Here is a 25,120-nt window from a genome sequence, read left to right on the forward strand (position 1 = left end):
ACATGAAACTTCTAAAATAAAATTTCTCCAAAATAATACTCCTACAAAATATGGTAAATTAACAAAAACAATATTAAAAGATATGAAGTCAATATATAACTATTTTGAAATTAACAAATATTATTTTTGAAATAGACTTGAGTTTAGAAAATATAACCGTTACAAAAGCGCGTGTTTATTTATTATTTTTTGAACTAACAAAAGCGCGTGTTATCAAACGTAACAGCAAAACGTAGTTTTTTCTCCAACTTAATTTTCAGTTTCCACAGTTTAAACATTCTATATTTCTCTCTCTCTCTCTCTCTCTCTCTCTCTCTCTGGATCGACTCTTCGAGGATTTGCAAAAACGGAAGATTCGAAGAGTTTTTTGGATTAGAAAGTCAGTAAGTGTTTCATCTGATGTAATTTGTGTAAGGATTTCCAATTTTCCTGCCTGAAATCGATACGATGGGTTTAGGATTTGCTAGTTCCTCACTGGTCTATGTTAATTAGGGTATTGTGTAAATCGTTCTAATGTTGCAGTGATCTTTTGGTGTAGGGTTTCCTTTTGAAGTGAAGCTTCTTGACTCACCATCGTCCAAGGTAATCAAAAAAAAAAAAAAAAAAGAAGCTTTTTGTTCTGTTTATATGCATTTCGTTGATAAAGCTGTCTGGTTATTGAAGTGATTTTTGAATGTGATCTTATTAACATAAAGTTGTATCAAGAATCTGAATCTTTTTTTTTTTTTGGATCATCTCCAGCCTAATTTAGGAACATTCATGGAACCAGTGAGATCAAGTGTTAGAGAGAGATGAACGTGATGGATATACAACTTGGTAAGTTAAAAGAGTGAGAATCAAGATAGCCCTTGATCTATTTAAAGGCATTTGGCCTCTTGATATGTATTCATTCTCTTTATACTTGTTCATTCTCAGTGTAATCTCTCAGTTTCAGTCTCTTGTTTGTATAAACTGTCACGCAACTCCCATGGTTCGTGTTTGAACATGGTTTTGTGTTTGAACAGATGATAATATCGCTTGCAAATCATGAGATGCATTGGTTAGAGGACAAAAGTCACTGGCCTTCCTTTTGGCTGTCTACTGCTGCTAACTTTCGAGGTAAATTCCTTGTCTATTAAATTAGCTTCACGTTTGTTGATTTTTTGTCTTCAGAGGATGGAATCGAATGAGAACAAAGTCGAATGTATATGTTCAGTTCTCTTCGATAATGATGTCTTAGGATTTTGAAACCCAAAAAGGTCATAGGCAACCACTAATCTTATAGTGTGTTTGTATCAGAGATTCTTGGTTTGGTACATTGTTGCCTCGGAAACTAGACCCATAAGGAATCTTGGTTGGTAGTGCGTGTCTAAAGAGGGACATTATGGGATGGATAATAAGAGTCTTAAGAAAAAGACTATATGGGATCTGTTTTTGATTAGGTGGAGGATAACGAGGGTTAAGAAGTCTTTGTAATAAAGATTATGAATCTCAAACAGATCCCGTATAATCTTGTTTCAGTACATTGTTGCCTCAGAAACTAGACCCATAAGGAATCTTGGTTGGTAGTGCATGTCTAAAGAGGGATATTATGGGATGAATAATAAGAGTCTTAAGAAAAAGTCTATATGAGATCTGTTTTTGATTAGGTGGAGGATAACGAGGGTTAAGAAGTCTTTGTAATAAAGATTATGAATCTCAAACAGATCCCGTATAATCTTGTTTCAGTACATTGTTGCCTCAGAAACTAGACCCATAAGGAATCTTGGTTGGTAGTGCATGTCTAAAGAGGGACATTATGGGATGGATAATAAGAGTCTTAAGAAAAAGACTATATGGGATCTGTTTTTGATTAGGTGGAGGATAACGAGGGTTAAGAAGTCTTTGTAATAAAGATTATGAATCTCAAACAGATCCCGTATAATCATGCTTACAAGTCTTTAGGCAAAAAAGACTCTATGGGAATGGAAAAAGATATGACCAACGGCTTAGAAACAAAGTCCTTAGATGGTAAAAGCGACTAAGGGCTTAATAAGACTTGTTGGATGGGGAAAAAAAGACCAACTTTTCAAATAAGTCTTAAGACAAAGACTGAAATAAAAAGCCAGAATCCTTGTTTTCGCTACCCATGGCTTACAAAAAGATGTCTAGACAAAGATCACATGTGCCTGTTTTTAGACACCTAAGGACTAATGGCTGAAACAATACATGTTGGATGGAATAAAAGTACAAAAACGGCTTAAAGAAGTCTAGAAGGCTTACAAATCTCTAGAAAATGACCAGATTGGTCGATACTGGATGGAAACAATATTAACCAGCAGCTTATTTTTGCTACCCACGGCTTACAAAAAGGTGTCTAGACAAAGACCATATGTGTCTGTTTTTAGACCCCTAAGGACTGATGGCTAAAACAATACATGTTGGATGGGGAAAAAGTACAAACGGCTTAAAGAAGTCTAGAAGGCTTACAAATCTCTAGACAAATACCAGATTGGTCAATGCTGGATGGAAACAATTACCAGCAGCTTAAAAGAAAGTACTTAGATGGAAAGACGGCTAATGACATAATTTTAATTCTTGGTGGATGGGGAAAAGACCAACAACATCTCAAATAAATCTTAAGACAAAGACTGAAATGAAAAGCCACATTCCTCATTTTTGCTACCCACGGCTTACAAAAGGTGACTAGACAAAGGTGTGTCTGTTTATAGACATGCTAGATGGGAAAGCCACCAGTCGCTTAGTAAAAAGCCCTTACTTCTTAGATGAAAAATGACTAATGGCTGAAACAATACTTGTCGGATGGAAAAAACGTACAAAAGGCTAAAGAAGTGTAGACGGCTTAAAAATCTCTAGGCAAAGACAAAGCTTAGACAAAGACCAGATTGGTGATAGACATGCTGGATGGAAACAATGACCAACAGCTTAGAAGAAAGTCTGTAGATGGTAAAATGGCTAATGACATAATTATAACACTTTTTGGATGGGGAAAATACCAACATCTCAAATAAGTCTTAAGACAAAGACTGAAATGAAAAGCCACATTCCTAACTTTTGCTACCCACGACTTATACAAGGGGCTTAGACAAAGACATAAGTCCTCTAGAAAAGACCAGATGAATCAGGTTTTACACATTAGAAGAAAGTCCTTGAGTGACTAATGACTTAATTTTAACACTTGATGGATGGGAACAAAAATAACAACAAATGGCTTGAAGAAGTCTAAACGAAAGACAATGAACCAAAAGGCATAAAGAACACCAACGACTGACAAAGTCTTAAATAAGGAGTCTTAAGACAAGACTATATAGGATCTGTTATTGATTATTTGGATGGAGTGGAGGATAACAAGGATTAATAAAGCCTTTAAGTAAAGACTATGAATCTGAAACAGATCCCGTATAGTCATGCTTACAAGTTCGTAGATGGAAAAAACGACTAAGGGATAGAAGCAGACTTGTTGGATGGAAAAAAAACGAACAACATGTCAATTAAGTCTTTAAGACAAAGACTGAAATGAAAAGCCAGATTCCTTACTTTTTGTTGGGTTTCCCTCCTTAAGCCCAAAACTAATCAAATCATAATCAAGCCTTAGCCCAAGAAGAAGAAGTATCTAGAGGAAGAAGAAGAGTGTGGAAGAAGAAGTGTGTAGAAGATGGAGAAGTCTCTAGAATTAGCTTGTAGTTACTCTTCCACTAGTATAAATAGGAGTGTAGAGCTCACTTGTAAAATCATCCAAGAATCAAGAAAAGTAATAGAAAGAAAACATTTCATAAAGAGTTCAAAAAGTTTCTAAGATATCTCCAAACAAAAGCTTTAGTAGAAAATCCCTTTCCTAAAAAGAAGAAGGTTATCTCGAACATAAACCGTCTACATTCCATCTTAACCTCTCGAAGAAAATATTATCCGCTAATTTTTCCCAACAGCTGGTATCAGAGCCAAGTTACCGGTTATCTTTGAAGAAGTGAAGATGGAGGCCACCGTTACCTTTGAAGGTGATATGTTCAAGCTCACGACGGACAACTTCTCTTATTGGAAACCGATGATGGAAGATCACCTTTATTGCAAAGATTTGCATGAGCCCATCATCATGAAGGATAAGCCGGAAGGAAAGGATGATAAAGCATGGGAGATTCTTAATAGAAAAGCGGTTGCCGTAATACGCAAGTATGTCGACCGATCTCTCTTTGAACATGTCTCTACCTACACAAATGCTTTTGAATTATGGACAAAACTTGAATCCATGATTCAAAAGAAAACACCTCGAAACAAAGCTCTTCTTGTTCGACGGTTGGTAAAGTTAGAGTACAAGGATGGCCAGAGCATGATGGAGCACTTGAACAATTTCAAGGGGATCGTAAATCAACTTAACAAAGTTGATATGAAGGTTGAAGACGAAATGCAAGCCCTTTTACTCCTTAGTTCACTACCGGAGAGTTGGGACACACTAGTTGTCACTCTAAGCAATTCAGCACCGGAGGGAAAGCTTACCATGGACACCGTCACTGATAGCCTTCTAAATGAAGAAGTTCGCAGGAAGGAGCGAGGTTCGAGCTCTTATTCAGAAGCTAACATTGTTGATAGACGGGGTAGAGAAGAGACTCGTGGTCACAACAGAAGCAGAGGACGAGACCAATCTCGAGGAAGATCCAAGTCACGTCCAAGAGTTACCTGCTATTATTGCGGCAAGCCGGGTCACATGAAGTCGGAATGTCGGTTTTTCAAGAAAGACAAACAAACCGGTAATATCAAACCAGACCGGTTCAATCCTACAAAGAAGCATGAAGACAAGACTACCACCATTGTGGAAGACCAGAGCGAAGAATTATATCTCATTGGAGAATGTAATCTTAGCTCTGATGATAGTTCATGGATCGTTGATTCTGGTGCTTCTTTTCACGTCACCCCTCATGGAAGCTTCTTCACAACCTACCAAAGTGGTGACTTTGGTAATGTTCAAATGGGAAATCAAGGAAGAAGCAAGATCGTTGGAAAGGGGGATGTTATTCTTACATCAAACACAGGATGTAAGATAGTTCTCAAGGATGTAAGGCATGTTCCCGACATTCGACTCAATCTCATATCAACCGGGAAGCTTGATGATGCCGGTTTCGATAGCCACTTTGGCAGTGGCAAATGGAAGCTAACCAAAGGAAGTTTGATCATGGCTCGAGGAAGTAAAGAAGGCTCATTATATGTGACTCAAGCCAAGCTTTGCAAGGAAGAAGTAAATGTCGCAAGTGATGACATGGATATATGGCACCGAAGACTCGGGCATATAAGTGAGAAAGGTTTAAACATACTTTCTCGCAAGAAACTTCTTCCCGATATGAAAGGTCTCTCTCTCTCACCATGTCATGATTGCTTAGCCGGAAAACAACATAGAGTCGCTTTCCGAAGATCGTCTACGCCTATGAGAAGAAAGCATATTCTTGATCTTGTGCATACTGACGTATGTTCCATGTCCGAGAAATCCAATGGAGGTGCATCATATTTCGTCACCTTTATTGATGACCATTCAAGAAAGGTGTGGATACATCTTTTGAAAACAAAAGATCAAGTTCTCGATGCTTTCAAGGAGTTTGTAGCCCAAGCAGAACGAAGTACGGGTCAAAAACTCAAGTGTGTTCGATCTGACAATGGTGGAGAGTATCGAGGTCCCTTTGAAGCGTTTTGCAAAGCTCATGGAATCAGAATGGAGAAGACACCACCAAAGACGCCGCAACTGAATGGGCTAGCTGAAAGAATGAATCGAACGATCACAGAAAGAGTTCGGTGCATGCTCTCTCACGCTAAACTACCCAAGCCATTTTGGGGAGAAGCCATAAAGACTGCAGTGGACGTCATAAATCTCACACCATCAGTTCCTTTGGAAGGCGATGTCCCGGAGGAAGTTTGGTCGGGTAAGAAGGTTTCTTACAACCATTTAAAGGTGTTCGGTTGCAGAGCGTTCGTCCATATACCTAAGGATGAACGAGCCAAGCTAGACTCCAAGACTAAAGAGTGCATCTATCTTGGGTCACCTAGAGATGATTTCGGCTATCGGCTTTGGGATCCGGTTAACAGAAAAGTTATCCGGAGCAGAGATGTTGTTTTCTTCGAAGATCAAACAATCGAAGACATCAACAAATTAAAGAAACCAAAGCTAAGGGTTGTAAGGAATGAAGATTCTTATAAGCCCCAAGATCATGAACAAGTGATTGGAGATGACGGCGAAGGGGATCCCATCATGGATCCGAATGGTGATGAAGGTGAAGAAGAAGATCAAGTGGAGCCAGAGGAAGAACATGAGCCAAGAAGGTCTGGAAGAGAGACAAGACCATCTGTAAAATACTATCGAGATGAGTACGTCAATCTTACAGATGAGGGGGAGCCTCAAAGCTATGAAGAGGCCATAGGAGACACTCATAAAGATGAGTGGGTTGAAGCCATGCAAGATGAAATGCAATCCTTGCATGATAATCACACTTACGAGCTGGTGAAGCTACCAAAAGGAAAGAGAGCCTTGAAGAACAAGTGGGTGTACAGGTTGAAGTATGAGGAGAGAAGCTCAAATCCAAGATACAAAGCCCGATTGGTTGTGAAAGGATTCAACCAGAAGAAAGGCATAGATTTTGAAGAAATATTCTCTCCAGTAGTGAAGATGTCCTCTATCCGAGTGGTTCTTGGTCTAGCAGCAGTTCTAGACTTGGAGATTGAACAACTCGATGTCAAGACGGCCTTTCTACACGGTGAACTCGAGGAGGAGATCTATATGGAGCAACCTGAAGGATTCAAGGTTCCAGGAAAAGAAGACTTGGTGTGCCGATTAAAGAAGAGTCTTTACGGCCTCAAGCAAGCCCCAAGACAATGGTACAAGAAGTTTGACTCCTTCATGGTGGACCACAACTTCAAGAAAACCAAGAATGATCATTGCGTTTTCATAAAGAAGTATGAAAGCGGCGACTTTCTCATATTATTGCTTTATGTTGACGATATGTTAATTGTTGGCCAAGATCGCAACAAGATAGCCGCATTGAAGAAAGATTTGGGAAGGTGTTTTGCGATGAAAGATCTGGGGCAAGCGAGACAGATTCTTGGAATGAAGATCACTCGGGATAGACCAAAGAAGCTTTTATGGCTGTCCCAAGAACGATATGTGGAAAGAGTGTTGGAGAGATTCAACATGCACAAAGCAAAGCCGGTGAGCACTCCACTTGGTGGACATTTCAAGCTAAGTTCAAAGCAAAGTCCAACAAGTGAGAAGGAGAAAGAGGAAATGAAGACTACCCCATATGCATCAGCCGTGGGCAGTCTCATGTATGCTATGGTGTGCACCAGACCCGACATTGCCTATGCTGTAGGAGTTGTGAGTCGCTTTCTAGCGAATCCAGGAAAGGAGCATTGGAAAGCAGTTAAGTGGATCCTACGCTATCTACGAGGCACAACGAAGAAGTGTCTATGTTTTGGCAATGGAAAATTGGAGTTGAACGGTTACACCGATGCAGATTGGGCTGGTGATAAAGATTCAAGAAAATCAACATCAGGATTTGTAACTACCTTTGCAAGGGGAGCTGTTTCATGGCAGTCAAAGCTACAAAAGTGTGTTGCCTTATCCACCACGGAAGCAGAGTATATCGCAGCAACGGAAGCGTGCAAGGAGATGCTATGGATGAAGAACTTCTTACATGAATTGGGAGTGGAGCAAGACAAGTACAACTTGTTATGTGACAACCAAAGTGCTATTCACCTAGCAAAGAATCCAACGTTTCACTCCCGCTCGAAGCACATCGACATTCGGCATCATTGGATCCGAGAAGTTCTTGAAGAGAAGCTCATACATCTCAACAAGGTACACACTGACGAAAACTGGTCAGACTTTATGACCAAGATATTACCGATCAAGAAGTTTGAAGATTGCTGCATAGGCACCGGCATGACAACGATTTCGGACTAAGTCGGGAAGGGGGAGATTTGTTGGGTTTCCCTCCTTAAGCCCAAAACTAATCAAATCATAATCAAGCCTTAGCCCAAGAAGAAGAAGTATCTAGAGGAAGAAGAAGAGTGTGGAAGAAGAAGTGTGTAGAAGATGGAGAAGTCTCTAGAATTAGCTTGTAGTTACTCTTCCACTAGTATAAATAGGAGTGTAGAGCTCACTTGTAAAATCATCCAAGAATCAAGAAAAGTAATAGAAAGAAAACATTTCATAAAGAGTTCAAAAAGTTTCTAAGATATCTCCAAACAAAAGCTTTAGTAGAAAATCCCTTTCCTAAAAAGAAGAAGGTTATCTCGAACATAAACCGTCTACATTCCATCTTAACCTCTCGAAGAAAATATTATCCGCTAATTTTTCCCAACACTTTTTGCTACCCACGGCTTACAGAAGAAGTCTCTAGACAAAGAACATATGTCTGAGATCGAAAAACGATTGATGTCTGAGACAATACTTGTTGAACGGTTCAAAGAAGTCTAAAATGACATACAAAAGTCTCTAGGCCTTTAGACATGATGGAAGGAAAATAGGAGGGATGGCTGAAACAATACTTGTTGGATAAAGAAAAGTACAGACAGCTTACAAACGTATCTAGGCAAAAGACAAAACATGCCTAGACAGACATATATCTCTAGACAAAGATCAAATGTGTCTGTTTTAGATATGCTGGATGGTAAATACGACCAGCAGCTTAAGCAAAAGACATACAATGAGTTTTACAGCTTGTTGGATGGGGTAAAAAAAACAACAGCTTAAGAAAAAGTCTTAAAAAACTACGGACTATGAGTTGGTTTGTAATTTGGTGGATGGAAAGAGTGACCACCACTGTCTGAAAGCAGTCTTAAAACAAAAACAACTACAAGTCTTAAGACTGCGCTGATATTAGAAGTCTTTTGATAAAACACTATCAAAGGCTTAAAGAATCATAACACAATGATTCGTTAACAAGGATTATGATTCCAAAAGAGATTCTTACAGCTAGTGGGATGGAAAAATACGACTAAAGGCTTAAATAAGACATGTTGGCTGGTAAAGAAGAATGACCAACACAAAGATGTTTTAAGACAGACTTTTCACTGAGAACTATATGTCTTTGCGATAACCACAAGGCTCAGATAAACTATAAAATGACAATAGTTTTGTACTCCCGGCTGAAATCCTTAATAAAAATAAAGTACAAACGTCTCTAGACAAAGACAATAGGAGTCGGTTTTTGGACATGTTGGATGGAAAGAGTGAGCAGAGGCTAAGAAAAGAAAAGTCTTTAGATGGAAAGAAGGACTAATGGTTGAGTTGAGTGAACAAAAAACGATCAACAACTTAAAAAAGTCTTAAAGACAAATATTATGAACCACAAGGCTTAAACTATCCATACAGTCGTCAAAGACTGAAATGAAAAAAGACATATGGGTCGGGTATTGGACTTGCTGGATAAGGAAACAACCCACGGCTAAGAAAATTCTTTCAACAATGACAATGGCTTCTTGGTTTACAATTTGTTGGTTCGAAAAAAACGACTAACAACTGAAATTAATCAAACTTTGACTGAAATGAACAATCAGATTCTTTCTCAAACCAATCACGTCTTAGACAAATAGTGTTTGTTGGTTTCTCATTTTCGTGCATGGAAAATGGCCAACAGTCTAAATAAGTCACAAGACAATGATTACAAATCGAGAAAACAGATTCTTAAGTAACCATAAGGATCAGAAGCCTTTTGAGAAATACTCGGAGTCGGTTAAGTTTATGAGTTGGATGGATGGAAAGACCAACCGTGTCTAATCAATTAAATAAGACTTGTTGGATGAGAAGTGACCAGCAGTTTATAAAAAAGGTCCTTAGATGGGGAAAAAGACTTGTTGGAAAAGAAAGAAACGACCACCGCTTAAAGAAGTCTTAAGACAAAAACTATGAAGATAAAGACTAAAGAAGAATGACCAATTATCTAAAATCAGTCTTAACAAAGAGACTCTAAACAAATTAAAGACGATGGTTCGGTATTGGACTTGCTGGATAGAGAAACAATCCACAACCTAGAAAACTCTTTAGACAAAGACAATGTCATGGTTTACGATTTGTTGGATGGAAAAACGACCAACAGCTGATATAAGTATTTAGTCAAAGACTGAAACGATTTTAAGAAGTCATGAGACAAAAAAATATTGACAAAGATCATGAATCGGGAAAACAAATACTTAGGTTATCACATTGCTTAGCAGTTTTTGCACAAAGAATACTATGGATCACTTTAGATTTGTTGGACGGGAAAAGCGACCAATACATATGTCTTTTGATTAAATAAGACTTGTTGGATGGGAAAAGCGACTAAAACAGCTTAAAGATATCTTTTTGACAAAAGAATATATTGTGCTAACCACAAGGCTTAAAGATTTCTTAAACCAATGGTTAAGAAACTCACTGATAGCTGCACAAATTCTTGGAAGTTTCTAGACAAAGACTTTTTTTTTAGCAACTTCTAGACAAAGACTATGGGTGGGTATTTGACTTGAAGAATGAATGTCACAAGTGGCTGAAAAAGTCACCAATAACTTCAAAAAGTCTTGGAAGTGTCTAGACAAACACTATGGCTCTGGTATTCAACTTGAAGGATGATGAATAAGTCAATGATGGCTTGAAGAAGTCTTAAAACTCTCTGAACAAGGACTATGGGTAATTTGACTTGCTGGATAGAACAACAACCCATAGTTTAGAAATGTCCCACAACTTAGAAAATATTTAGACAAAGACAACGTATTGGTTTACGATTTGTTGGATGGAAAAAAACGACCAACAACTAAAATAAGCTTTAAGAAAAAGTTTGAAACGAAAAAGAAAAAACTGATTCCTTACATTACGTATGATCCACGGCTTACAAAAGTCTCGACACAAAGACAATATGGGTTTAGAAAAAGGTCCTTGATGAAATAGAAAAAGTTCAAACGGCTTCTTAGACATGCTAAAAGGAAAAAAATTACCAGCTTCTTAGACAAAAGTCCTTCGACGGAATAGAAAAAAACTTGTTGGATGGAAAAGAAAAAACGACCAATGACGTAACTTGATGTATGGAAAAAGACCAACTGCTTCACGAGGTAAAGATTCTTGACAAAAAGATTGTGCATCAAGAAATCAGATTCTTAGACTTGTTGGATGATAAAACAACTAACGCTTTGTTGTATGGAACATGACTGGCGGCTAATTAAGTCACACGACTAAGATTCTTGAACAAAATTTATGAACCCGAGGCAGATTCTTACTTAACCACACGCCTTGGATAAATTCCTACTTAACCACCACTGCTTAAAGGGCTAAAGACAAAAACTACATTCTGATTCGTTGAATGGAAAAATACGACCACAGCTTCAAACACTACAAATAATTGTTTACAAATCTATGGTGAATTAAATACTAATTAATTATAATTATTTCTTTTCAGGTATGTGCTTCAGAAGGTGTTCAAATTGTCAGACTAATCACGATTCTGTTTTGTAGAATAAAAGACCGGTCACTAGAATTTTTGTATGTCAGTCGTCTCTGTTTTGATCCTTCTAGTTCCAAGTCTGCTTTTGGTGTTGCTTACTCAGTTATGTCGATTTTGTAAGAACTACTGAGTGAATTTCTTCTCCCAATCATTAGAACGGTCTTCTCTTTGACTTTTTCAGGTATGTCCTCACTTTTTTTTTGAACGGCACAGGTATGTAATGTCCCTCCCTTATCCTTTTGCTTCTAGCGTTTTGATGTTTGTGTCTATTTTCTTCTCCACCAGTCGATTTTTAATCCTAATCTAACGTATCTCGAAATCATTGACGTCTCATAATATTTATTTTAATTTTATATTATCTAACCAAATCTCACACAGTATAAACATTAAAAATAGAACTATGAATGTGGTATTTTTGACAACTTCTCTTCAAAAAATACATATATGTTTTTTTTTTGTTGGTACAAAAAAAAAATACATATATGTTCGTAAACATCATTGATATATTTATAATTACAAAAATAACTATCTAATAAGTAATTATTTTAAAAGATAGAATTTTATAAGGAAATAAAATAATAAAAACAGAAAACTATATTAAATACAACAAATTATATAAATCAATTATATTTTTAGTTCAAAACTAAACTAAATTTTTAATCCAGAGTTATTATTTATTTATAAAATACCAAGATACCAAAAAGCTTACATCCTTAGTTACTATTCAAAGAGGTCCCCAACAGCTGCAACTTGCAACTAAAACTTAATGTCTCTGAAGTGTAAAAATTATAATCATGCTGCGTTGAATGATCTCACACAGGATGAAACATCATAGGAATTATTAAGTTCAGTAAACAGATGACTATTTTTTTTTTTTTTTAACAACAGATGACTATTAAATCGACAAAACTCCACAACGTCGAAGTGTTTCCTCTACAAATTAGTGAGACAAAACGATAAAACAAAGCTTTTAGCGATGAGCTATAAACAATTTGATCCATGGCTGCTAAAGTGTACCAGCAGGACTTTGAATCATACTGGACTTTAAATAGTAACCAGATGCTTTTTGGACAAGGAAAGGAACAGAAAATACAATTTGGCTAAATCAAGAACCGTCTCACTTACATACTGTCCCTCCTGTCCAAACTTGGTCTTACACCTTAAAAGGCTACAGCAGCAATTAACATTCGAACAAAAGCACAAATCAAAACCAACACGAGAAAAAAACATCTGATCTTCCTTTCAGCGCATCCGAAAACTTTCCTTTCCTTCTCATTCTAAAACATTTATCTAATTATCACGTCTCGGTTGCCTTTTGCGTGGAGCAGCGGTTTCTTCCTTCTTCTCTGCCTCATCTTCACTTTTTGAGCTCTCTCCTACTTCTGGTTTCTTCTTTTCCACAGTTGCTGCCGCCTGTAAACAACCCCATTTTTTTTTTATTTCTTTAGCTCCTCTTTCACTTGTCCCCCATATATTACAAAATCCCAAAACAAAACAAAAATGACAATAAAATTTGTACCTTCTTCCCACCGAAGATAAGCTTGATGAAGAGCGAGAAAAATACTACGACAATGGAGACGAGGACACCAATGGTTAAGTTTGGTTGTTCCTCAGCTTTCTCAATCAGTTCCTACAAAACGAAACCATTTTCAAAATCGCTTTAGGTCCCCTCCTCAAGGTCGAGTCATCATGATAACATGGTTTGAATGAGGGAGAACTAACCGTGATCTTAGACTTGTACGCACTTAGGAAAGAAATGTCTGCAACCTTGTTCAAGAGGTCGAACACAACCTTCTGCAAACAATCATGAACAGAGATGAATAAATGTATGTATTTTACGAGAAGCCATATATTTTTGGTTCTGTTGGAAAATCAAACTTGCCTGGTAGCTCTTGAGACCATCTGCAGAGCCAGCAGCTTCCTCTTCTGCCTTTTGTTTCTCTTTTTCAACATCAAACTTAGGCTTCCAAGTGGTCTGTCTGTAAGTCTCGGCGACCTTCTCGTCTTTCGCTATCAACATGTTGTCAAACAAGATACCGTCTTGCATTGTCCAGATCTCTATACCTATGGCGGCAATGGGTTCGTAATCGGGTCTGTCTAGCTCAAAGTAGTCAGGGTTAGGGATGTCTCTGGGTTTCCAGATTCCCTTGTAAGCAGGGTTATCTATGAGAGGTGCACTCCACTTGCCCTTGTAAGCAGGGTTCTTCTTCATCGGTCTCTTCCATTCACCACAACCTGGTGCTGTTTCACACTTGGGGTTGTCAATCTTTGGAGCCTCCCACATACCATCTTCCTCATCATCCCAATCTTCGGGTTTGGTCGCCTCTGGGTCGTCAACCTCCTCAGGCTCATCGTCTAACCATCCTTCTGGTTTCTCAGCTTCCTCATCTTCGATCTCCATGGGTGCATCCTCGTCCCAGTCGTCAGGCTTCACGGCGTTAGGATCAGGAATCTTGGCTCTTTCATCCCAGTCTTCTGGTTTCTTGTCCTCAGGGTCAGGGATGGTCTTGTCAGGGATCAATGCAGGCTCAAAGTCTTCTCCAGAGAGTAAATTAGCCTTTTTCTTCTCCTCTCCATCAACCAAAATGCTAACCTCGTTGTCGGGCTTCAAGATGGCGGTGTAGACATGAGAAAGCTTGTCATGAGGAACAGAGGGAGGGAACTTGAGGTGGTGCTCGACGTACTCGCCACTCTTGGGATTCTTGTGCTTCAAGATGAAATGCACTTTGTTTGTGGCTCCACACTTGTCAGGCCCAAACATGATGGAGTAAGGAGATTCACTATTGAACCCCTCAGCAGTCCATCCAGCATCTTGAGGACGGAGGTATTTCAAGTAAGCACCACCACACTCAAGCCCCTCCTGGAAACGAACCTCGTACTGAAGAACAACTGTTCCATCCTTGAGGTTTAGAGGCTCGTCAAGCTCTTTCACTATACCATACTTACGGGCCTTCTCGCTTACGAGAAGTCCGTAATCATCATGTCCCTCACTCTTTGCATGCTTCCACACACCTGAAACAGATAAAAAAGCTCTTAAAAAAGAAGCTTCTACGCAAAAGTGGGATAATGATCAACAGCTCAGGTCCGACAACTAGGGAGAGATTCAAGTTTTGCAGCAGAAAAAAAAAACATGCATTGGTTACAGATTATCATTAAGAAAACATTTTGCATGACAAGACCAAACCATTCAACATCATAACGTGAGGTCACGAATCACATTACCACTAAGTCAGATTTAACATTCTCGATTTGATTCCTCTATATGATGAATGCAACACATTACAACTCACTTAAACAATTCAAACTCTCTGAATCATTAAATTTCCTAAAAGTGACGAAGATCACAAAACATATACTTAACTACAATGCACTGTGAGTTTACAGGTATACAATTACCTTCGTAATCACCATTCTTCGAAACGATCCAGCGACCTTCGAATGGCTCATCGAACGATTCATACAACACCTGAACAGAAAACGAGTATCCAGTTAAGTCAATCAGTTATCTAAAATCTTCAGATCTACCAAAAACATTTTCTCAGAAAATTAAAAATTACCGTCTGATCGTCACAGTAGCAAAGCTTCTGGAGCGAAACCAAAGCTAAGGTAAGCAAAAGGCCGGATAATAGTTGCCGGTCTCTCATCATCGGAAACCTCAGGATCTAGTCGGTCGTTCACCGGAGAGCAGATCGGAGAAGAGAGTAGAGTGTTGGTATTTTCCAAATTACTTTCTGAATAATTAGATATTTATTCAATCCCGTAGACTCGGTCGTGAGTTTCAATTTGTTGTTTCCACCAATGATATCGCTTGCCACGCGATGATAACCACTCATATGCCGCCACGTCAGTCAAATGCGAGCTCTCCTACGTGCAAGTTATATTGCTATTATTGGGCTGGGCCTACCAAACAATTAAAGAGTCTCTAAGGGAAACAGAGTCTTTTCGGCTCTATACTTTGAGAAATTATTAAAATTATTTTAATGAAGAGAAAAAGACTAGAATTTTCAAATTTTCAAATGATGACAAGTTTTTTTTTTAATTTTTTTTTTCAAATTTTCTTTTTATAGTTTAAAAATAATTTTTGAAACTGTTTTATAAATTTTTATTTTTTATTTTAGTATTTATTTTTTATAAAATTTTAAACCCTAATTCCAAAACTCCACCCCCTTAACTCTAAACCCTAAGGTTTGGATTAATTAATCCAAGGGGTATAAGTGTATATTTACCTCTTTAATGAAACTTATTTTTGTGACTTTGAGCCTTGAGTGCTACTTTGGGAACAAAAACTTGGTTTGGTGCTATCCTAGTCTTTTTCTCTTTAATGAATGTCATTTTTGTGACTTTCTCCTTCTATTGCTATTTTTGAGACATAAACTTCAAAAGGTGCTATTATTGACAATTGCCCTTTTTTATTTTTATTTTATTTATTTATATTTATTTTTGTTTGTTTATTTAATTTTAAACCAAGGGTATTAGGGATATTTTACCCTTTAATGAATGTCATTTTTGTGACTTTCTCCTTCTAGTGCTATTTTTGAGACATAAACTTCAAAGGTGCTATTATTGACAATTGCCGTTTAATGAATTTGGAAATTAAAACTAAACTTAATTGTTTTTAAAATTTTATGCAGATTTTATGTATTATTTACAAATCATAATTTATATCATATGTTATTTATTGATAGATTTGATTTCGCAATTAATATACAAAGATTAATTAGTTAAAATGCAAATATTCAACTGTGGAAAAAAATTTGAATTTGTAAATACTAACTAGGTGTCTTGCCCGCATATGCGGGCTTAATCGTTTAACAAATATTTATTAGTTTATTTTTTATTAATTCAAAAACCATCATAATAACTTATTATTTATGTTTTCAAAAAAATTAAATCAAACATATATATATATATATATGACAAAAATCTAATTAAATATATATGTTTAATTAAAATTTATTAAAGATAACATTGACTTTAACTACTGAATTTAATATAATTGTTTTATAGTTTATTTTTAAATTTTATAATTGAAAAATATGTTTTAAGATAACAACACAATATATAAGACTTATCTTATTTTAAAAAAAGTTAATATTATTAATACAAATTCGTTTTTGGTTATATAATTAATTATATATAAAATTCATTAAGGGTATTATAGATATTAACCTCTCTAACTTTTAACGTGAGAGCTCGATTCCAAAAATTTACTTTGCAAATAATAGTATAATTAATTAAAATTTATTAAAGATAGCATTGACTTTAACCACTGAATTTATTATAATTGTTTTATAGTTTATTTTGAAATTTTATAATTGAAAAATATGTTTTAAGATATAACAACACAATATATAAGACTTATCTTATTTTAAAAAAAGTTAATATTATTAATAAAAATACGTTTTTGGTTATATAATTAATTATATATAAAATTCATTAAGGGTATTATAGATATTAACCTCTCTAACTTTTAACGTGAGAGCTCGATTCCAAAAATTTACTTCGCAAATAATAGTATAATTAATTAAAATTTATTAAAGATAACATTGACTTTAACCACTGAATTTATTATAATTGTTTTATAGTTTATTTTTAAATTTTATAATTGAAAAATATGTTTTAAGATAAAAACACAATATATAAGAATTATCTTATTTTCCAAAAAGTTAATATTATTAATTAAAATTCGTTTTTGATTATATAATTAATTATTTAGAAAATTCATTAAGCGTATTATAGATATTAACCGCTCTAACTTTTAACGTGAGAGCTCGATTCAAAAAATTGAATTTGTAAATACTAACTAGGTGTCTTGCCCGCATATGCGGGCTTAATCGTTTAACAAATATTTATTAGTTTATTTTTTATTAATTCAAAAACCATCATAATAACTTATTATTTATGTTTTCAAAAAAATTAAATCAAACATATATATATATATGACAAAAATCTAATTAAATATATATGTTTAATTAAAATTTATTAAAGATAACATTGACTTTAACCACTGAATTTAATATAATTATTTTATAGTTTATTTTTAAATTTTGTAATTGAAAAATATGTTTTAAGATAACAACACAATATATAAGATTTATCTTACTTTAAAAAAAGTTAATATTATTAATAAAAATTCGTTTTTGGTTATATAATTAATTATATATAAAATTCATTAAGGGTATTATAGATATTAACCTCTCTAACTTTTAACGTGAGAGCTCGATTCCAAAAATTTACTTTGCAAATAATAGTATAATTAATTAAAATTTATTAAAGATAACATTGACTTTAACCACTGAATTTATTATAATTGTTTTATAGTTTATTTTTAAATTTTATAATTGAAAAATATGTTTTAAGATATAATAACACAATATATAAGACTTATCTTATTTTAAAAAAAGTTAATATTATTAATAAAAATACGTTTTTGGTTATATAATTAATTATATATAAAATTCATTAAGGGTATTATAGATATTAACCTCTCTAACTTTTAACGTGAGAGCTCGATTCCAAAAATTTACTTCGCAAATAATAGTATAGATTAATTAAAATTTATTAAAGATAACATTGACTTTAACCACTGAATTTATTATAATTGTTTTATAGTTTATTTTTAAATTTTATAATTGAAAAATATGTTTTAAGATAACAACACAATATATAAGAATTATCTTATTTTCCAAAAAGTTAATATTATTAATTAAAATTCGTTTTTGATTATATAATTAATTATTTAGAAAATTCATTAAGGGTATTATAGATATTAACCGCTCTAACTTTTAACGTGAGAGCTCGATTCCAAAAATTTACTTCGCAAATAATAGTATAGATAAAAATCCAAATGACGATGGTTACGACTTAGGACATAACTGTACTAAATCCAGCACTCTTGTTCACTCTCTCATCTCTTTCCATCACTCCCCTAACTTTAACCACATCCTCCCATCTCTCAGCATTTGCATACATCTCCACCATCACTTTATACACTCCTCCATCCTCTGGACTCAATTCCTTAACTCTCTCTGCAGCTTTCTCTGCTACCTCTATGTTCCCGTGGATTCTACATCCTCCCAACAGACCGCTCCACGCCAAGAGTTTCTCTCTGTTCCCTCCATCTTTAGGCATTCTCTCAATCATCTCCGCTGCTTCTTCGATCAACCCCGCTCTTCCCAGCAAATCCGCCATACACCCGTAATGTTTCATCTCTTTATCGACATCATACAGAGACCCCATTTGGTCGAAAAGCTTCTTGGCTTCATCAACTAGACCAGCATGGCTGCAACCCACTAAAACGCTTATGAAACTAACTCCATCAGGTTTGATACCAGAGCTAACCATCGTACGGAAGTAATCAACAGTTAGCTCGCCGTAACCGTGCATGGCGAGACCAGTGATGATTGCATTCCATGTGAACAAAGTTTTGTCTGAACATAAACTAAAGATCTCCATGGCTGTCTCGATGAAACCACACTTGGCATAGAAATCCACCAATCCAGTAGCTAAAAACGAATCAACGAAAAGTCTGTTCCTTTTGGCGTAATCATGTATAGCTTTCCCTTTCTCTAAATCTCCCGACTGTGCACAGGCTGAAAGAGTTGAGACAATGGCCACGTTATCAGGTTTGAAGCCAGAAGCAAGCATTTCGTCGAAGAGGCTGATAGCTTCTCTGCAACAGTTCATCTGCGCATACCCAGCAATGAGACTGTTCCACGACACCAAATCACGAAAAGGCATTGAATCGAACAACTCCCGTGCACGAACAACCTCACGTGCCTTCACTAACCCATCAATCAGCACGTTGTACGTGACAACATCTCTTTGAGGATTTTCGTCGAACAGCTTCAAGGCACTTTTAATCGAGATGTTTGTTAAGTAGACCCGGATCAGAGTGTTCAAAGTGAACAAATCAGACAACAACCCGAATCTCAAAGCTTGACAATGCAAGGCTTCGACTAAGGTAAAGCTAACGTTCTTCTTCGCACAAGCCTTGAATACGAAAGGGAAGGTGTGGAAGTCGGGAGGAACAGAACGACGTCGCATCTGGACGTAGAAACGGTGAGGAGACAGAGACGGCGCATGAAGGGAATAGACTCTAATGATCGTGTTGAAGCAAAACGTAGATGGGTTTGTAATGAAACTGAACACCGCAGCTGCATAACTCGCGACGACACAAGTGGATAAAGGATGTGTCGCTGTCGGAGACGGTGTTATAGAGGTGATAGCGAAGAGGATATTGGTGAGAACAGAGTTCTGATTCGGACCGTTGGAGATCCGACCGGAAGTGATGAACTGTGCATGAAACTGATGCACATGTCTTAGGGTTTTACACAGCTTCTGTATTGATGACATTTTGACTTGGAAAATAATGCAAAGCTTTCTCTTTTAAAGGAAAAGTTTTCAGAATAAAAATTAATCAGATCTCTTGTTTACATTTTCTACAATGGAAAGCTAAAGTTTTTTCTTTCACCATCATCAAATCAAATGAGCTGATCACTGTATCTCTCGTTAGGTTCTTTTAATCAAGGGCTAGATTTTTCTTCATAGCTTCGTAAACAAGGTAGGAGATGCTTGCGGAAGGGATGACTTTGAAAAGATTGGGGAAGATTCCTCTGTAAAAGCCTCTTACACCTTCCCCTTTTAGCGTCTTCAGAAACTCTTGGCTCATGCTCGTCTTTGCGCTATCAGCTTGCATTCTGATTAATAATAGTTTTACTAAACTCAGTTCAGATATTTAAAACAAAAAAAAAAAAAAGAAAGGAGAAATGATTAGGTTTTGATAGTTTAACCTTGTTCGTACGACTTGCAACGGGTAAACACACGATGCTCCAAGAGCTCCTGATGTCATTCCACATCCTAGTTGCACGAGAGGACCCGGCTCTGCACAGTACAAAGTCTTTAGTAGCACCAGTGTTAAAGATCACGTAAAAAGTAGTGATTAGTAAAAATCTAACCGTCATGATGAATGTACGTCCTTGAAAAGTCTTTGAGAGTTTCGTAAGCAGCAAGGTCAATCCCAGCGTAAGGTATAATCCCAAGAAGAGAAGGATAAAGACCCTTGTAAAACGCTCGAGGTCCTTCTTGAACCCAAATCTCCTTGGTCAGTTTCAACAGATTCGGTGTCTTCCCAAGCTCACTCACACAAGTCTGCAACCTAGTCTTCACTAGATCCATAGGGTAAATAGCGGTTTGAGCCACTGCGCCAGCCAACCCACCAGCCAAAAGCCTCCCCTTTGTGCCAATCTCACCATCTCCTCCACCGATAATAGGCTTCAGCATCTCGTAAGCAGCAAACTTGATGGCGCTCTCAGGAGCCACTTTCGTCACATTCAGCCCGTTGCCTCTGAAGAAACCCAACAGCTTGTCCTCCCTCCATATTTTCTTGATGGTCGGGACAACTCCTGACTTTGTTCTCTGAACTTGCAAAACAACTTTAAGACGGTCTAGAGGCGCGGTAGCGGTTCTAGAAACAGCTCCGGCAAGTCCTCCGGCGAGGAGTAGTTTGCTTCTTTGAGCGTGTTTGCTTATACCGTCAGGTATGACAGGCTGCTCCCCAATGTCTATTAAGCAAACTCTTTCCCAGTGATGGTAAATATTCTCAACAGTGGCTTCATGGGGGTGCAGCAAAAGAAAGTCCCTCCACTCTTGGAAAGTTATAGTTCCGTTTTTGTCCTTATCAACATGCTCCATAAAAGAAGCCAGTTCCTTATCTTCAATTTCAATGCCTACAAAAAAGCCATAAGAAGGGCACTTTGAATCTTATAGAGAGACTAAGCAGAGAGTTGCAAAGGGCATCAAAGTTTCCTCTTTTAGCAAAATACACATCACAAAGCCATAAAAGAGTAATGGAACAGTGTGGGAATGAGAATCAGAATACCAGACTTAGCAAGAGCCTGGGAGAGCTCGTCTGGGCAAATGTCGTCGTTGCGTTCAACATCAATGGCTTGGAAGATGATGTAAAGCTCAAGCTCCTTAGCGTCCATGTAGCGACGAAACTCCTCGTAGTCAACGCGCCCATCTCGATTCGAGTCGCAGACTCTAAGCAAATCTCTAGCGTATTTGTACTTTGGAGGAATACGAAGCGAAGTCAGGCCTTTCTCGATGTGGGTGTCGTCTAAGAACCCTAACTTGGAACTGTCGAAGAATTCGAACAGTCTTCGAATCCTGAGGTCTCTCTCTTCCTTGGTCTCGTGTAATGCCACCAGCACGTCTTCCATCGTCGTGGCTCCGTGCTTCTTAGCCGGAGTTTGGTTGAGTTTTCCGCTCTCCATCAATCAAGAAACCCAGATGAAAAAGTCGGAGGGAGCTCCAACGTTACTGGAAGATGTGCAGTGTCGTGTCGGAAGAATTCAAAATGTGACGCTCACTGGACAAAACGTTGTCTCTGATTTGACCCAAACATATGTAAGGCAACGACTATTGAGCGAAGATTGGAGAAGTGAGAACACCGATCTGACTTTCAATCTTTGTTGGCTCTTTGTGGAAGAAGCAAAAAAAATATCTACCACAACTGCTTCATTATTTTCCGTGTGGACCACTTCCAATTCTTCCACGTCCACCACACAAAACACACCATCAAATAAAACCAGTCGTCTAGTTTTGGTTTGAATCAATAACAAAGTAACAATGAGTACCGGTCTACCAAATCTCAATTGAAGACGGTTTACGTGGATTGATACAGAACAAAGACTCACTGATACAGAGAATAAGTAACTTTTTTTGTTATTCTCTCTCTTAATTTGTAAATTTTCATTTATTTTAAATAGTAAGAATTTCTTTTAAACATTCACGTGGGAAGTGCTCTTAAATAACTTAGGGCACCTGTTTTTTTTTTCTCAATTTCAACTTTCATTCACCAATTCGTGGTAACGAGATTACAACCTTACACGATTTTCACCCCACATACAATATCGTGATCTAGTATCACCCAGGAACACTTATAGGATCCTACGTTACCCGAATCAATCCGATATTACATTTTTCACTACTACGAGAACAAGATCATCCCACTACTCGGAATGAACCGTCTCTTAAACCCTAACTTAGACCACACGATGCGAAAACAGTGTCAAACAAACGGACAATGAAACGTAAACTGACTTATAATATAGAGAACAAGCAGTTGATCTTCCAATAATCCGAGTTCAGTTCGATATCAATCGCCTCAACACCTAAAAGACGCATTTCAGCCTCAGTTCATACCCGTTCTCTTCCACTGCCTCTATCCTTAGCCAAAAAACTGGACAGAGTCATCTAGACTGAAAGACGGACCTTGACCGGTAAAGCCATCTTTAGTGGAGAGCTCTTCTCATAATTTTCAACCAAAATATTATTAAAAAAGTTAAAAATAGAAGAAAGGAGATAAAATTAGAGAGAATCGTCTCTTTATAAAGAGGCATTTGAGAAAGTAATTCTACAGTTGTCCTTATTTTAGTGGTACATCAGAATTTTAGACATTTAATTTTAATACAAAAAGCAAATCATCTTTATACACTAATATAATATCACCCAAAAATTAAATTTGAGAAATTAACCAGTGCTGATACTCTAAAGCTCTCCGGTGAGGGACTTTTCTCTTCTATTTCCTCTACTTTTTTTATTATTGTTTAATTCCTAAGAAACTCACCTAAGAGGTCATCCATTGCTGATGGTCTTAGAACATTCACATTGGAGAGCTCTTGATCATGTTCTTAAATAAAAATAAATAAACTAGGAAAGAGAAGAGTGAGAGAATGAGCAATGGTGATTATGATGTACTCGCACACAAGCTCTTTTAATAAAAAAAATACAATTAATCTCTTATATATTAATTGAGAAACATTACAATATTGTTTTATAGTCACGTGTCACCATGAGAATGAAATTCAAAATTCTTATAGAAATAGATTGGTCCATCTTAACTCATATAATATTTTTTATTAAACTAACTATTAAATTGATAAATAGTGTACAAAATAATATTCTCGCACTTTCCTTAAATAAAAGCTACGGAATTACCTAATATGGTTAAAGTATATATGACAATTAATGATTATGAATAATACATATTTGATAATAATTTTTGTATCTTAGCTTTTTTTATTTAAGTTTATGTTATTAAAAAATATTAAACAACCACATTAACCATATAATAAACAAAATTATTTTTTTTCTTATATGTTATATTTTGAATTTTTAAAACGACTATAAATTACTGAAAACGTTAAATGTCTCATATTAAAATTTTGTGATCAATGGTTTAACTTTTTTTTGTGGTAACAACAAGATACAAATGATCATAAATTGTATGAATATGAAATCTCATTTACTAGACATTCATATTATATAATAATATAGTTTAAAATTAAACTATATAACATAGAAAAATACTTAAATATGATAATTTCCAAATTTGTATTGGAAAAGTATTGAACCTTAATATTTTAATTTTGAAATTTTCATTCAAAAAATCGCACATTAGAAATTTTTGTGTTTATCACATGAGTATGAATTCTCAATAATAAATATTTATATTAAAATATATTATATATCCATGTTCGTGTCATTGAAATTTAGTTATATACCATATAAAATAAATAAAATGATTGTTTTGATTTATTTACTAAAAAAAGTATCCTAAATAAACAAGATGTATACATAATAAGTATATGAATACAAATAAATAATAATAGATAAACATTATTTTTATATATAACATTCATCTCGTACAATTGTGCGGGTCTTAAGAGAGAATGTAGAAGTGCTCTATACCAACAACATCTCTAACAAATGTTCTAGATGTGTCATCATTCTATGGCCTAATTTTTTAAAAGAAAATTTAAAATAAACAATCAATTAAAATATTATTTTACGAGATGGATTCTATCCTTCACAAGGCCCGTCAGATAGCCGGTCAGACCCATCAAAATTGAGTATCCGCTTGGTTTCACAAGATGTACGACAAATCACCAGCTCGACTCAGGACTGCTTTTAGCCGACTCAAGCAGGCGACCAAACACAATCAGCTCAGCGGCTTAGCTCGTCAGCCTGATCACTCAGCCCGACGGGCTAAAGCCCATTAAAGCAGGCGACCTAGGGAAAGGAGATGTGAAGACCGGCTATATTAGGAGACGGGGAGACATCAAGAAAAGGGATCCGAACATCTACACACACACTTAGGGGTTAGAATTAGGGTTTACTTCTTTATATTCTTTTCAGCTTGTACTTTCCCGGCGAGCTCCTCGAGCATCGGCTTGTTTCACTGTTCGTTTCGTTACTTGTAACCAACAAACATCTTTCCGATCTAATAAAATACCTTCGAAACTAACCCATGGACGATTTTTGTCTCTCTCACTTGTTTCCGACCAAACTCGGTTCAAACAATTATTATTAAGAGCATGTGTGAGAGAAAACCATTGATGATGCTCTGATGCTCTTGTTTGGAGAACTTTCTCAGTGAGTGTTCTCACATATGTCAACTTACTAACAATTTTAGTTATTAAAAATAAATGCAAAATAACTATATAATTAAAATATTAATATTTTTTGTTTGTTAAGAGACTTGCATGTGTTCTATTTTGGGTGAATTTGCGAGATAGCCAAAATCTAGAGTATAATTAGGCAAATGACTATGATTTTGACATTATTGAGTGAATAATATTTTGCCTTCTCCCAAGCCGGTTATACCCCTACTGAAAACAAGTTACCGG

General features: G+C 36.2%; 3 protein-coding genes and 1 long non-coding RNA gene across 5 annotated transcripts; 1 reads left to right on the forward strand and 3 right to left on the reverse strand.

Moving 5' to 3' along the window:
• Nucleotides 1–123: 123 nt before the first annotated feature.
• Nucleotides 124–3,791, forward strand: LOC125610108. The gene is made up of 3 exons (XR_007340114.1): nucleotides 124–582; nucleotides 742–816; nucleotides 1,005–3,791. It is a non-coding gene; the product is annotated as an uncharacterized LOC125610108 (long non-coding RNA).
• An 8,718-nt stretch (nucleotides 3,792–12,509) lies between these two features.
• Nucleotides 12,510–15,208, reverse strand: LOC106347769 (calnexin homolog 1). The gene is made up of 6 exons (XM_013787365.3): nucleotides 14,987–15,208; nucleotides 14,826–14,895; nucleotides 13,312–14,441; nucleotides 13,152–13,223; nucleotides 12,949–13,059; nucleotides 12,510–12,842 (listed from the first exon to the last, which is right to left on the reverse strand). The coding sequence occupies exons 1-6, from the start codon at nucleotides 15,074–15,076 to the stop codon at nucleotides 12,720–12,722; spliced, it is 1,596 nt and encodes a 531-aa protein (XP_013642819.2). The 5' UTR covers nucleotides 15,077–15,208; the 3' UTR covers nucleotides 12,510–12,719.
• A 3,000-nt stretch (nucleotides 15,209–18,208) lies between these two features.
• On the reverse strand, nucleotides 18,209–19,784 carry LOC106347767 (pentatricopeptide repeat-containing protein At5g61800-like). 2 transcript variants are annotated; one of them, XM_013787362.3, is made up of 2 exons: nucleotides 19,629–19,784; nucleotides 18,209–19,598 (listed from the first exon to the last, which is right to left on the reverse strand). In XM_013787362.3, exons 1-2 carry the CDS (start codon nucleotides 19,782–19,784, stop codon nucleotides 18,294–18,296), a joined length of 1,461 nt encoding a protein of 486 aa, XP_013642816.2. In that variant the 3' UTR covers nucleotides 18,209–18,293. The 2 variants fall into 2 exon arrangements, with proteins under 2 accessions (XP_013642816.2, XP_013642815.2); XM_013787361.3 differs by having other exon boundaries at nucleotides 18,209–19,784.
• A 14-nt stretch (nucleotides 19,785–19,798) lies between these two features.
• On the reverse strand, nucleotides 19,799–21,978 carry LOC106347768 (calcium-dependent mitochondrial ATP-magnesium/phosphate carrier protein 1-like). The gene is made up of 4 exons (XM_013787364.3): nucleotides 21,310–21,978; nucleotides 20,387–21,157; nucleotides 20,222–20,312; nucleotides 19,799–20,128 (listed from the first exon to the last, which is right to left on the reverse strand). Exons 1-4 carry the CDS (start codon nucleotides 21,701–21,703, stop codon nucleotides 19,951–19,953), a joined length of 1,434 nt encoding a protein of 477 aa, XP_013642818.2. The 5' UTR covers nucleotides 21,704–21,978; the 3' UTR covers nucleotides 19,799–19,950.
• Nucleotides 21,979–25,120: the final 3,142 nt, after the last annotated feature.

Source organism: Brassica napus, chromosome A6 (assembly GCF_020379485.1).
Source record: "Brassica napus cultivar Da-Ae chromosome A6, Da-Ae, whole genome shotgun sequence".
NCBI classification, from domain to species: domain Eukaryota; kingdom Viridiplantae; phylum Streptophyta; class Magnoliopsida; order Brassicales; family Brassicaceae; genus Brassica; species Brassica napus.